Source organism: Athene noctua, chromosome 6 (assembly GCF_965140245.1).
Source record: "Athene noctua chromosome 6, bAthNoc1.hap1.1, whole genome shotgun sequence".
Lineage (NCBI taxonomy): Eukaryota > Metazoa > Chordata > Aves > Strigiformes > Strigidae > Athene > Athene noctua.
The window spans coordinates 10,757,880-10,771,335 of record NC_134042.1 but is presented as its reverse complement, the minus strand read 5'-3'; the positions used below and the strand labels follow the sequence as shown (position 1 = coordinate 10,771,335).

Below are 13,456 nucleotides of genomic sequence, written 5' to 3'. Positions count from 1 at the left end.
AAATACAAAGGACTGTGATTTCTAAAATGTAACTGTGCTGAAATTACAAGGAGAAAAGATAAAAATGCTATTCTGAAAGCAAAGAGGAAGAGATTTTGCAGATTAGACTTTTTGGAGAACAGCAAGCTGTTCACTTTTCTCCAACTCACCAAAAAACCCTCTTACCTTTTTCACCAAGTGATATTGCAAAATTGCTGAGAAGCACAGGTGAGTGGTTACTGACACTTTTGAAGCATGTGACGGTGTAAGGAAAGCTAAGATATATTTATGTAGCTTCCTGTACTACTGGCACTAGTCATTTAATCACTGCTGGAGTCTTTGCAGACATTAACACTCTCCATAGCCTTGACAGCGAATGACCTAAAAGATTTTTCAGTTAACAATGGTGAGAAAGCATGAAATTTGTGGTATATATATCTGGTGTACAAGCCTACAGCCCTCAGAGAACATTGCATACTCACCACTGAAAAAAACCCACAACAATCTAGTTCTAGTTTTGTTAACTGAGACATATTAATACCCAAGACTGGAATCAGTAGGTTCTTGAGGTGCCTTCCCCTACCACCCCATCTCAAGCAAAGACTTGAGGGGTTTTAGTTACTTGTTGTGCTTCAGTTCCCACAGAGACATGCTTCTTCCAATATTACAGTTGAGCAGATCTCCCTAGAATGGTCTGTAAGTGAATAATATTGCTAATCTTCAGAGCACAACAGAAACATCTAGTGATGTGACTGTTCTGTAGCACTAACAGGAAAAGAATGGAGGACTATAATAATTCTAATATACTAGGAAAGCATCCTGTAAAAATGCAAAAGTAAAGAGATCGAATAGCTATTAAGAACGTCTCAAAGAAAATACATAACTTGAAATGACTCCCTGCATCACAAGGAGATGTTACTTAAGTTTCTGCTAAAGGGCAGAAAACCAGCCAGTTGCCTTTGACTAGAAACTTGGGGGGGGGTGGGGGGGGGCTACTGCTGCTTTATAATGACACATACAACCTTAAATATTGCATTCTTTACATGAAAAGATGATGATTCAGGAGTGGTCAGTTGTAACAGGTTTAATGATGAACTTAGACATCACATTTAGTTTTCATCACAAATTCTTCTGGCAGACCCATCGACTTATTCAAAGCAAAAGGCTATTCAAAGCCAAAGAAAACTACAGCATGTGGGGTTTCTGAAGCACTACTTAATGGAACCACTGGTTTCTGGTAAGAACCACTGGTTCTTAATGGAAACAGTGGTTTCTGATAAGCTAGCAACAAACACTATGAGGTGGCAATGAGACTGCCTATCCCATGGCTCTAACAATGAAAAGAGAATTTCAAAACCTCAGGTATTCCTACGCTCAGCTCTGTTTTTTGTTACTCATGTAATTTTATACAGATAAAATTAATGAATTCCAGGCTGAAGCTCCCAGCAAAAGCATGGGTGTTCTTCTGGAGTGCTTAGGTCAGCTGCTTGAGGAAACCAATTTATATTTCCTTTCACTAACGTGAAGGCCCATTTCTACAACCCTACGAACAGGCTAAGTGACTAGCAGATTTAGAGAGGAACTCAAGACAAGCACATACATTCATGTGAAAGAACCAAATAGGATTTTCAGAAGACAGTAGTTTCTATTGCTTTAACTACAAGAACCATCATTTTTCATTTACATCATTCCATTCTTCTGCCAATTACTACCTTTGCACTTCATCCCCAACCAGCAGAACTTCACAAAAATTTTCGTTTCTTCAAAAATAATCCAAGGAACCCTTGCTAAATCGCTAAAGAAAATTTGTTATTCCCTCACCCACAATGTAGTGATCACCACCTTCTGGGAAGAGTTTTCAAGTCAGTGCAATGGACAGAAGCACTGACCTGCAGCCATCTCCAGAAAGTAGCAAATACTGTCAGGAAGGCAAAAGACTGTCTGGTCACAAGGTACTGGCTTCAAACAGCAAAGCAAATTTCAGACCAACAGAACTTTTCTGTAGTCTACTGCTGAGGGAATATATGACTAGATCACTAGTCTAGTGCTCAAGTGCAGCTTGTCAAGGACCACAGCAGGACAATACACAGAGGCTCGTGTTCCTGCTTTGCAGAGTGCATCAGTTGAAACCTTACTACTGCGCGTATCAATTCTGGTCTCGGGTAAAGACAAAACCAAGCCCCACTCTGCAAAGACAGTCATAGTAGAAACAGGATGGAGAGCGGGAGAAAGGGGTGAACAGGCTAGGAAGTATTGTCAGAAACAGTACCTACAGAAAATTCAAATGTACAGGCTTGTCCATAAAGCTTGTGGGAAAGAATTATACACCTTGAATTGCAGGCAAATGACTTAAGTGTATTATGAGACACTCCTGCTTGAGAATTATACACATCTTATTTTACACTGTGTAGAAACATGTATTTGTGTAGTATGACGTTTACAAAATATATATGCAAGAGCATTTGTCCTTTCATGTTCTTTCCATGTATGTGGTTATCGATTTTCAGCAAAAAGGAAACAAAGGCAATTCTACACTTTGAAAGTGATGAAGACTACACTGCTTAGTGTTCTTCACTAGCTTCCCCTTTAAGCTTGTCTTCACTGAAACAAATACCACACACCAGGGAAGACAAATCATAGGCCGTTCCCAATTTCTTCTGGACAACAAGGCACTCCATTAGCTTCACACTGAGAAGCTCAGAAGAACTGCAGCAGCAAACATCTGCTAAATATATTCCAGTAGGTTAGCTCTATTGTTCAAGTTTTTAGAAATCCATAGCTGTATCTCCCCATTTTTCAGGACTAGTTCCCTGTGATCCTGATAACAAGACCCCACTCCTCTTTCCTTAAGAGTTCCACAGAAACCACCACGTTCCTGCTTCACGAGGTTATATTCCCACCACAGAAGCTTCACAAGTTGTGAAGAAAACCACGCCTGTGCATTGACAGTTGCCAATTTGAAAAACTACAGCCAGCTTTGCATCTCCTCTTCATATTTTTGGGGATCGATAAAAGGCTTGTCAATGGACCGGATCATCAGCTCGCCACAGTACACACATTCGGCTGCCACAATATCATCAATGTCAGCTTTGATCTGTTCCCGGCTCTGCTGCCCCTTCCCCAAGCTAATGGTATCTGTGTCCTTGGGACGATGGTGGCTTTTGGAAGGCTGAGTGGTAGCTGCCAGCTTCTTCTGAAGGTCTTCAAGTTTTGCCTGCTTATAGGCAGGAAGGTTTGAGAAAACTGCCTGGAGGAGACAGTCATAGTGAAACATGTGACCACACAGGAAAAGGTAAAAAGGGCGGTTTAAAAGTGGAAAGTCACAAGCAGCACATTTTTCCTGAGGCTCCACAGAGCCATACTTATTTCGCATTTCCTGGATGTCCTCTCTGATTCTCTTGGCACTCTGTGTGGCTTCCTCCATCTCCCTTTTCAGCTCCTCAATGTGCTTATTGTAGTCCTCCAGGGAGTTACAGATTGCCTCCTTGAAATGGTCAATAGTGACAAAGTCTGGAAAGAATGGCAGGACGTCTTCAATCTTCAGCAGGGCACAGCTGGAGAGGCAGGCCATTGCCTTCTTGACATCCTTCTCTTCCTGAACAACGTGGCGAGCAATCTTCAACCAGAGTTTCTTCCGGAGTTCCTCATCATCTTCAGGGAGATCTGCACATGACTTGGCAAGATCAACATCCACCTAGAAGTCAGACAGACAAGGAAACCGAGTTAAGCTTCCCTCTTTGTTTATCCACCACTCAACTTCAAAGCCTGCTGTCCATTACAGGAGGCATTCATAGAAAACTTCCATTGCTATCTCACTGCCTAGGGCTGCACTACTGGCCTGCTCCTTGTTTACAAGTCAAACACCTCTCCTCTCCACCAGTATCCCTCCCCGAAGATTTGCTTGCTACCCAGGAGAGAACAAAGCCCAGCACTAGAGTAAGGGCAAATCCATGTTACAGTATCTTCACTGGCCACGCATTTCAACAAAGACATAGCAATGCCAAGAGAAAAAAAATCCAACATCTCTCTGAAGGTCAGACTAAGCTGACAAAGGCATTCTTCTGTGATAATTATCACAGCTAGAAATAGGAAGTAATTAGACTACTGAACAATAGCTATACAAGTCTTGCATAAATGCAGATATGTTAAAGGTATTTTATGTTAGAGACTGAGCTCAAGACAGACAATACTCCCCCTTGTGCTTTCCACACCCCTACCCGCAATTATGGCTTGTCACAGTCAGTTGTCTAATTAAAACAATTCTGAAAGCATAGAAGTATGTTAACAGAGACAGGTCTTTCTTCCTAGATTTAGCTGCACAGCTCCTATACCGATGAGTCTGTCCAGTTCCTCTCAGTACTCGGTTGTTCAAGATAAATTGAACAAGCTACATTCCTGTATACAACAGCACGCATGCACAGACACACACACACACCTGTAAAGCGAGATCCACAGCCTCCTCATACAATTCCATCACTTTGTAGATATGGACACAGGCGTGGTGGTGCCCATGCTCTGCGCACAGGCGCAACGCATACTTCAGGTCATAGTGGATCCTGTTTGGGTTGGTTCCTGCTTGCTCCAGGTACGACAGCAGCGAGTCTGGCCGACACAAAGCATAAAGAGACAACAGGTAGTTGTGAATGGCTTGCTGGGTTTCCTCCAACTGATAGACACAGAACTCCATATATCTAATGGCTTCATTGATCTGCTGGGTGCTGGCACTCTGACTATAGTTAACAAGGGCTGGAATGAGGTTCCTGGCATCCAGTCTAGAGCCCATAGAAATCCAAGCATCAACTACCTTCTTGGGAATATGCTGGATGAGGACTGGAGAGAACTTGTAGAACAGCTTCTCGTCTCTGTGCCTGGACAGCACATTTAGAGCTTCATCGTACTCATCATGCTGGCAGTGGTGAGCTACTACACGCTCATAGTCCTGCATGATGACCGCAAAGTAGACCATGTGCTCCGTGTCCCCATGGCTTGCCAACAGCTCGTAAATGGATGCCCGGTTATTAAACAGACAGTCCTTGATTTTAGGACTGCTTAGGAAAGTGCGAAACTTCTCCCGTGTATCCAAATAGAGATTTCGCTGTGAGGGATCTCCTTCCAATATACCTAGCCAGTTCAGGTACAGCTCTGTTAACCATGTGGTCAGCAGAGTGGTCTGTGTCTTCTCAGAAGGCTTTAGGTTACTTAGCTTCTTAATCAGAAACTCCATCAGGGCCTCTTCTTGCTTGGCTTCAATGAACTTAAGGGCAATTTCCTCAAAGTAGTTCTGGGTCAGCGCATAGCATTTGGCACTGTCTAAATACCTCTTGTTTTGGAAGCAGTGCTCTGCTTCTTTTGCCAGCACAATATCCAGGCACTCTGGACGGTCCTTACAGTACTCTTTGGCTAAATCAAATTTGTTCATATTCATATACATCTTCCACACATCTCTAGATTCCCGTTGGACGTGGTAGCGGAACACTACTTTCTCAGTGTGGATCCATATCTGCTGGACTGTGGGATCTTTGATCATACGTGTCAGTAAGCCAAACTTCTCCAAGAACAGATCTTGAAAAACAACCTGCCCATTCAGCGTGCATACAGCCTTCACCCGGTCAGGCAGCAGCAACAGGAAGTGGAACTGGGTAAGTACAATGGATATTGGCTTGTTCACAGTTATGTCAATATCAGAAGGATAAACCCAGACCCGTTCATCACTCAGAATTGAATCAGGACGGCTATAATCCAATGTACCATATAAAACACCGTTTCCCATCATCCAGGCAAAGGAGCGTGGGTTGGAGCGCAATTTTGGGGTGTAAAAGGCTATCTCACTGAAACCAAGGTTGGCCGGAAACTCCCGGAAGCTGGGCAAATGGTCAGCATGCATAGCAAATATAGAGCTGAAGCCTTGCTGCTCCGTCCCTTCAGGCACTTTGCCCACAAACTGGAAGAGTCTCTTTCGAGTGGTGGCTATAATAAAAAATTTCCCTTCTATCCCTCGTTCAATCTCCAAGCAGCAGACAGGGGCAGGTCCTGATTCCTCCTCCAGAGTGTAGACCTGTCGGAAGTACTGGTCGGGATTAGTGCTGAAGAGGCTTCCCTCGCTGACAGAGATTTCGGCCTCATAGATCTGTCCCTGGGCTGTCCCCACCAGGATAGGCCCAGTGTTGGTCTCTGAACCAAGAAATTTGTTCCAGCCCACACTCTCAATCAAGTGGCCTTTCCAGCGGGAGAGTGCTCGCACCTTCTGAACACTTCTGTTCAGGTAAAGGCATTCACTGGTGTTCAGAGCAATCAGGAGATGAGAGCCTGCCAACAGGAGAGGGGTATGGGAAAGACAAGGAGAGAACAAATTAAGACTGTGCCTAAGCAAGCCAAATTCTTGAGGCTTCTAATCCTCGCATTTGATAAGCTCCGATACCAACATACTTAATCTAAGACTCTCCCAGACATTCATAGGAATGTGGGGGCTTTCCATGCTGGATCAGAATAGTGGTCCATATGTTGCAAACTTAAATTACTAGTCCCAGATAAGTATTCTAAGGATAAACAGTTCCCAGAGTTCTCTCCTATCCTTGGCAGTTGGTGACAGATATGAGCATCTCTTTCCAAACTTTTGTTTTGTTTTTTAAAATCAGTCAAAGCTACAGTGAGCTGCAGATGTTTTATGGTACTTTTTAAAAATTCTTACATAAACACATACAGCACAGGGTGACTGCAAAAGATTTCCTTTCCTTATTGATTTTAGCAGCCTTGCTCAGAACAGCCTAATTGCGTGTGTACATTTCAGAGAGTTCAAAAGCAACAACACAAACGCAACAAGCCAGTGTTTTTCTAATAGCACGGAGGCAAATCAGTAGGCAAGGCCCCGGGGCAATGGAACCCTGCCCACAGAAGAACCACATTTATGGAACAGAAAAAGAACTCCTTCACCAGTACTTGTTACGCACATTCAATTGCATCTGCTGCCAACCACTGTCTGTAAATACACATAGTCCGTTCCCTCACCTGTGTGGTCCAAAAACATCTTGTAGACTTTGGCTTCATCTTTGCGTCCCAGCTCTACCTGATTAGGTTCATCTGGCTTCCCAAGATCAATCCTGCAAAGAGAAACCATGAAAGCATGTTTCCAGCAAAAGTTTGTGGAGGCGTTATTGCTTACTGCTTTCCATATTGGGTTCATGGCTTCTTACCCAGTTTCGAACTGTAAATTCCCTAATACCTCAGGACAAAAAGAGGCAGAGGAAAATGAACAATAACTTCAGGTCTCTGACAACATTACCTGAGAAGGGTGTCTTTGCCAAGGCTCATACAGAGCTGGTTAGAGGAGACCACTAAGCTGTTAATTTTCTCTGGAGGAGCAAAATCAATCCTTTGCTTGTTAAATATTGGTGTTTCCTTCTCCAGTCGTGCATTCACATATCCTGGAGAAAGAACATGAACACTTAAAAACAAGAGAAAAACCCACAACAACCACCCCACACTACTTCAAAATCTAACCTGAAAGACTAGAAGGATCATCACCTGCTCTGGAAAAGTAGCGTGCTCCATGGAGCATGAACACAGAGAGTAGCACTCACATAGATATGTATAACAGGACAGAAAAGTAGTAGAACATTTGTCTTGTCACAGAACTGCAAACTGGTCACAAAGCATTAATTTGAGAGCACACAGAATTCCAGTGACAAAACTGTCACATAAACTGCATAAAAAGCTGAAAAGGTGAGGAGAATCACAAAGTAATTTGTTTTCCTTAGTCGACAGTTTATTTGTTAGAGACAGGAAGGTATGGCTGGTATTACATAAGACACAAAGAGGGCTCTGGTTTGACACTCCCATAACAAGATACCCAAGAGACTACTGTGGCGTTAATCGAAACATATTTCTCTCTTGTTCCATGTTGGAACTGAACGAGCTATCATACTTGACATCCATCATTCACAAGATAAAGTTAATTTTAAAGCCATGGTGGGTTTTTTTGTATCCACATAGCAGACTTCATCATAGAAAGAAGTCTGTTGGATTATTTGCTGCGGGGAACACAGCTGGAGGTCACAATGATGCTTCTACCATAACCCCGTTTTAACAACCGTAACACTATCCTAATTGCATCTTCCCAGTTGCTGCTAGAAGGCACAAAAACTACTCATTAGAGACAAAACAATAACCAAGACCTGGTGATTGCTGAATCAGTGCTCCAGTCTTGGCATAAACTGCTTCCTGAGCCAAAACCCATTCAGACTGGTTTACTGTTTCAGGGCAAATCCAAAAATGGAACCAGATTAACCTAATCCTCAGATCCCTTCAAAAACCATGCCTGAACTCTAAGAAATGCCCAATTAAGTTAACATTAGAGTTAAGGGTTGAAGTTTGACAGGACACAGCCACCTAATGGGACACATGCTGCATTTTGAGCTCAACCAAGCAAACCTGACAAATGAATGAAAATGGGAGTTTCTACAACCAAATCAAGTTAGCTTGTGTGACTATTTAAGTATTCAGCTGGTCAGTTTAGTCCCAACCAGCGTGGGAAATGTGGCATCCACAGGAAGGCATGTTGAGGAATTACTTATGAAGGAGATCTAGGCAGGAAAGGCAGAGAACAGAGGTAAGGTCTGACTTGAACGAAGCGACATACTTCTGGAGAAATATGTTAATAAATAAATAAAATTTTGAAATCTGTTGCTTTAAAAACCTCTTATGATCTTCAGTGCAGATGGGCAAAGCACAAGATGCAGTTCAAACCCATTTCCTTGGCTACGACAAAGGCAAAAACCCAGTCATAGGCAAACAGTCAACAAACAGGTGAACCTGTAAACACCACGTGGCAGCACAGAAAAGCAGCACGACAGATTTAGTCTTCACTGAAGATGGGCAGACCTCTACACCCAAAAACGTGGTACTTGCAGAGATCATACCATTCCATTCCTAAATGAGGACAGCACTTTTTATGGTTTCCTGTGAGGAAGCAAAACACTACAGAAGAGCTCAGATATGCCAGTGAACTGCAAAATAAGAAGGCATTCATACAAAATCAAAACCAAGTGATGATACTCATTAGCAAAATCCTGGAACATATGTGCGTCCACAAACAGATCTTATCACAAAGTTTCATCCATATCTGTCCCACGGGACAAGCTTTCCCAGTGACTGAATTTCCCATACGCACAAAGTCTTACATAACCCTCTGACAAAGAAAACAGCAGAGGATCTCTGACCACACCAGCTCAAGCCAGAAAGCAAGACAGATTGATACATTGCTAGGTGAAGCCATCTGCTTTGCTCCATGTGTGAGTGAAGGACTTCTAAAGCAAGCAGATCCTTGCAGCAGTTAGCCTGGACAGGAAAACCAAAATGATCAAAAATGAGAAGAACTATAGCAAGTTAAGGCCATTCACAGCCAAAGTAGCCAGCTAGGAAGATGTAACCTTAAAGAAAAAAAGAAACCTGGGATTGTATCTCAGAGGAAAGAGTGTTTCGACTTTCTAGACTGGGACTAACAGCAGCACTTTGAAGGACACTCAATACCTATAACGTCCCCCAAATTATCCTGAAGAACTCTTAATTTCAGCCCTGTTGCTGTTGAAAAAGTCAGTGGGGTAGAGGAAAGCAGCCTGCTAACACTACGAATCCTTTAATTGCCTGTTCCACCAATGCTTTCTCCTTGCTTCTGCCTCACCACTACACCAGCTGCAGGATCTTTAAACGATTCTTGTTTTAAAGGAAAGATGCACATGCAGAAACAGACAAAGCAACCACAATCTGAGTAGGCAGCCTTTTGCTCAGCGCATATGTTTTTTTTATTTTTACACATTGATCCACATCTTAAACATTACCCACTTATGCAAATGTGCATTCCTTTATTTCCAGTTAAGCAAAACAGATGTCCTTCATTCCAGATTAAGGAGCTGCAATGCCACAGTTTAAATTTGCTGGCGTGAACTGTGGTTCAAAACATTCAGACAAAGCTCACAAGCTGCAGATTCACAAGATGTCACAGCGAACCAATAAATGTAAGTAAATATTTATATACATCAAAAAAGGATTACTCCGATGGGAAAAACCCACATACCAACAGATTACTAAAACACATTCATTCGGGTAATCTTGAACTTTTCTCAGATTGCCACCAGGCAAAACAAGGCTGACTGAGACAGCAAGGAAACCCAAATACAAAAAGGAAAGAGAACTAGCACCTATAAACAATCAGAGGATTAGAGCTGGGGGGTGTGTGTGTGTGTTGTGGTTTTTTTAATTCAGTCATAATGCAAACCAATGGATTGGATTGCAGCATTCTGAACTCATTAGGACTGTACCCATTACAATTATAAACACTGTAGGATCATCATCACTGACATGAGGATTTTAATCAGCATCCGTAACAGAAGAAGGATGAATTTCAATTTACAGTTCTCTATAAAACCAAGATGCCTATTTTATAACGTGCATTCCTTTCAAACAGTGCCCTCCTTCATCCAGACCCCAATGTCGTCCTCCTGCCAGCATCAGTCAAGTCTAGTGGGTGAAAGTAGGTCTCTTCATGCTGAAACTGCAGTACTTGAAGTTTACAATGCAGCAGTACTTCAGTGTGGTTAATGAAATCGGTTGCTTCTTTCCCACACTTTAGGTTAGCAACAGAGTCACTGCTTGGTTATTTACAGCTTTGTACCTGCAGTTTAACAAGCACAGTGAACAACTAATTGAAAAAGAGGAATAAGTTTTAACACCTTCCAAAATTTCCAACCTAACCTTAAGGACTGCTTTCAGGAAGTTAACTGTTTACTTGCATCTTTTTCCAAAATCAATTTGTTTAAAATTCTGATTGTCCACAACTTCTACCAGCCCAAGTCTTTTTCAAAATTACTAGTGTAGTCTCCTTAAAGAATAATTAAAATCCTGATTAGACTGTGCCTTTGCAGTTGAGAAGTTTCCCAAACTTCCTTTGCCAACATCAATTGCCAGCAAACGTGCAGATTTCTCAACACTAAGACAGCCATGACTGAAGACAGTGTTGCAGCAGTCAAGAGAAGCTTAGTCCTTGATAACTTATTTTCAGTAACATAACTTGTCCCAACACTGTTTTGCATAAACCCATTCAGGACACTTATTCTATATGTAACATTACACAACAAAATAACTATGCATGTTAAAACAAACACAGGGAACATATCTATTTCAGTATCCAGGCTGAGTAACTCTAAGTAATGAGAGTAACTCTTGAGTAATTCTGCCTTATACTCAATAATATACACAGTATGTCAGAATTCATCAATTCTAAACAGATATAGAAACCTCACAATCTGGTTTCCCCGAAAGTTAACAGTGGGCAACACTATATGAGGAAAAAAATTGAAAGAACGTGTCCATGCATTTCTAAACTTGTAACTCAAAAATGCCAGCTCTGCAGAAAACCTAGTACTACCATGACAATACCAGGTAACAGAATCCTCTCACAACCTACATTTCCCTGCCACACTCAGTAAATGTTGGGAGGTGGCATCTAATAGGGAACAGCTATAGAACCTAATGAACCTTGAATTTATCATGGAATATACCTGCCATTTGTTCGCTTTCTCTCACATGAAAGAAGCAACTGACCAGTCATCACACTGTTACTGTACTCTGATTGTACACCTCCCTGAATAGTACAGTATACCAAAGCTTCACAAACCTTAACAGAAAAGTTCAATAGTGATACAGATTGCTTTCTTGGTAACCTTCTTCAGCAGTCTGCCTAAGGAACCAATTAAGTCGTTGGCAAGCTACCCCTGGGTTAGGAAACTTAAGCCTACGCAGGTACAGGTGTGCACACAGCCAAAATACTCTTTAACAGTTGGGTTTCTCAGAAAGAGGTAAAAAAAAAAAAAAAAAAAGCAAGCTGATAAGGTGATCTCAGACAACTACTACAGCTCTGAACTGAACAGTGCTGAGGTGTGGTTATAATTGGTGACTGTGAAGGCATGCCACTTCACGTACACGTGCTTACACCACAGCACAGGGGCTATGACCTTATGAAGCCCTCCTGCAGACAACCAGCACCCCAGTTTTGCTAAGATGACCTGCACCACCCCTAAGCTTCATCAGGAATCGAGCGTCCCCTGCGTCAAAACATTTCACACAGCAAATGATGACAAAATGAATTGCAGCTGAATGTTACGCCACATACACTGCGACACACCTTTTCCTGAAAGCATTCCACGCAGCCTGGCATGCCCTACTCCCCCCTCCCACCCCTAACTAATGAGCTGCCACCTTGCCTCCCCCTTCCCAGCAGGAAAACCCGCAGACGGGACTCCCCCGCGCACACCGGCAGCCCCGCCGAGGGGCTAAGGGTGGAAGCAGGCCTCCAGCCGGCCAGACACCGGGCCTAGTCCTCCGCTGCAGGGGGGACACGACGTACCCAGGGCCCGGCTCTAACCACAGCGCCGCGCCACCCACGGGGGGCCTACCGGAGTGCGGGATGCCCACGCTGGCGCGGCTCTGCTGCACGGAGGCGGAGCGGTACAGGGAATCCTCGTACTCGTCCAGGATAGAGGCCATGGCCGCCAGCGGGCACCGACCGCCAGCGGGCACCGACACCCCGGGCCCGCGCCGGCCGCTTCCGCCAGCGCTCAGCTGACCCGCGTCACGTGCCCCCCGGGCGGCGCACTGCGCCTGCGCCTCGGCCCCGCGCACCGACCCCCCCCGCGCGCGGGGTGCCTCTGTCTCCTCAAAATGGCGGCGGGAGCGCCTGTCGCTTCGGCTCCGCGGCTGCACGTCCCGCTCGTAGTCACAGCCCGGATATTTGAAAGGGAATGAAACAAATGCTCAAACAAATGAATTTGATAATTATTAAGACTAAACTGTAATGTATGAAATCTTTGCTTCATTTGTTTTAAAGTTTTGCTTGTGCTTTGCTTCACTTGTTTCTCAAGGGCTCCTGACTCCTCAACTATTTCTTTAGGTCTCTTTGTCCGTTTAGGTAGGATAGAAATGCTCATTAGGCTCCCTGCGTAAATCACTGAGAGCAGACTCAAGGCCTTCAGTGGACGCTTGGGTAACTCCTAGAATGGGAAAGCTAACATAAAGCAGGGGCTTGAACAAGGAGACCATATTATAGGGAGGATGATTCTGCTGATTTGTGAAGGAGGCACCTAGACTTTATTTCACAGCTCATGCTCTGGAAAGAAGGTCAACTATCAAACACTGTGAAGAAGACTACTTACTTTGTCCCTTGACCACCAAAGACCCTCACCCTATTCTCACTGTGCGTGCTTGGACTACGTAAATGAATTCTGGGAACTCATTATCATAAGACACCCCTTTCTAGGAAATCTAATTAATATATATGATTTGTGTATATGTAAACTGATGTCCCTTACTAAATCTTGGGAGCCCTTATGGTAGAAAATCCCCAGGGTGACCCCAGCGCTGCTAATTAAGAATGCTTGCTTAACAGTAAAAAAACATTACTTGTTGAGTCAATGTCTTTGTTTCACCT

The 13,456-nt window shown here is 43.5% G+C and overlaps 1 protein-coding gene across 1 annotated transcript; it reads right to left on the bottom strand.

Moving 5' to 3' along the window:
- Positions 1-1,057: 1,057 nt before the first annotated feature.
- Positions 1,058-12,530, bottom strand: VPS18 (VPS18 core subunit of CORVET and HOPS complexes). Its single transcript, XM_074909536.1, has 5 exons — positions 12,426-12,530; positions 7,259-7,400; positions 6,985-7,076; positions 4,415-6,285; positions 1,058-3,673 (listed from the first exon to the last, which is right to left on the bottom strand). Exons 1-5 carry the CDS (start codon positions 12,514-12,516, stop codon positions 2,945-2,947), a joined length of 2,925 nt encoding a protein of 974 aa, XP_074765637.1. The 5' UTR covers positions 12,517-12,530; the 3' UTR covers positions 1,058-2,944.
- Between the last annotated feature and the right edge of the window lie 926 nt (positions 12,531-13,456).

Excerpts from the sequence above, each read along its gene's own strand:
- VPS18 (XM_074909536.1), bottom strand. The coding sequence starts at position 12,516 with ATGGCCTCTATCCTGGACGAGTACGAGGATTCCCTGTACCGCTCCGCC. Across the intron at positions 7,077-7,258 it reads GGCAAAGACACCCTTCTCAG|GATTGATCTTGGGAAGCCAG; the intron begins GTAATGTTGTCA and ends TTCTCTTTGCAG. Across the intron at positions 3,674-4,414 it reads CTGTGGATCTCGCTTTACAG|GTGGATGTTGATCTTGCCAA; the intron begins GTGTGTGTGTGT and ends TCTGACTTCTAG.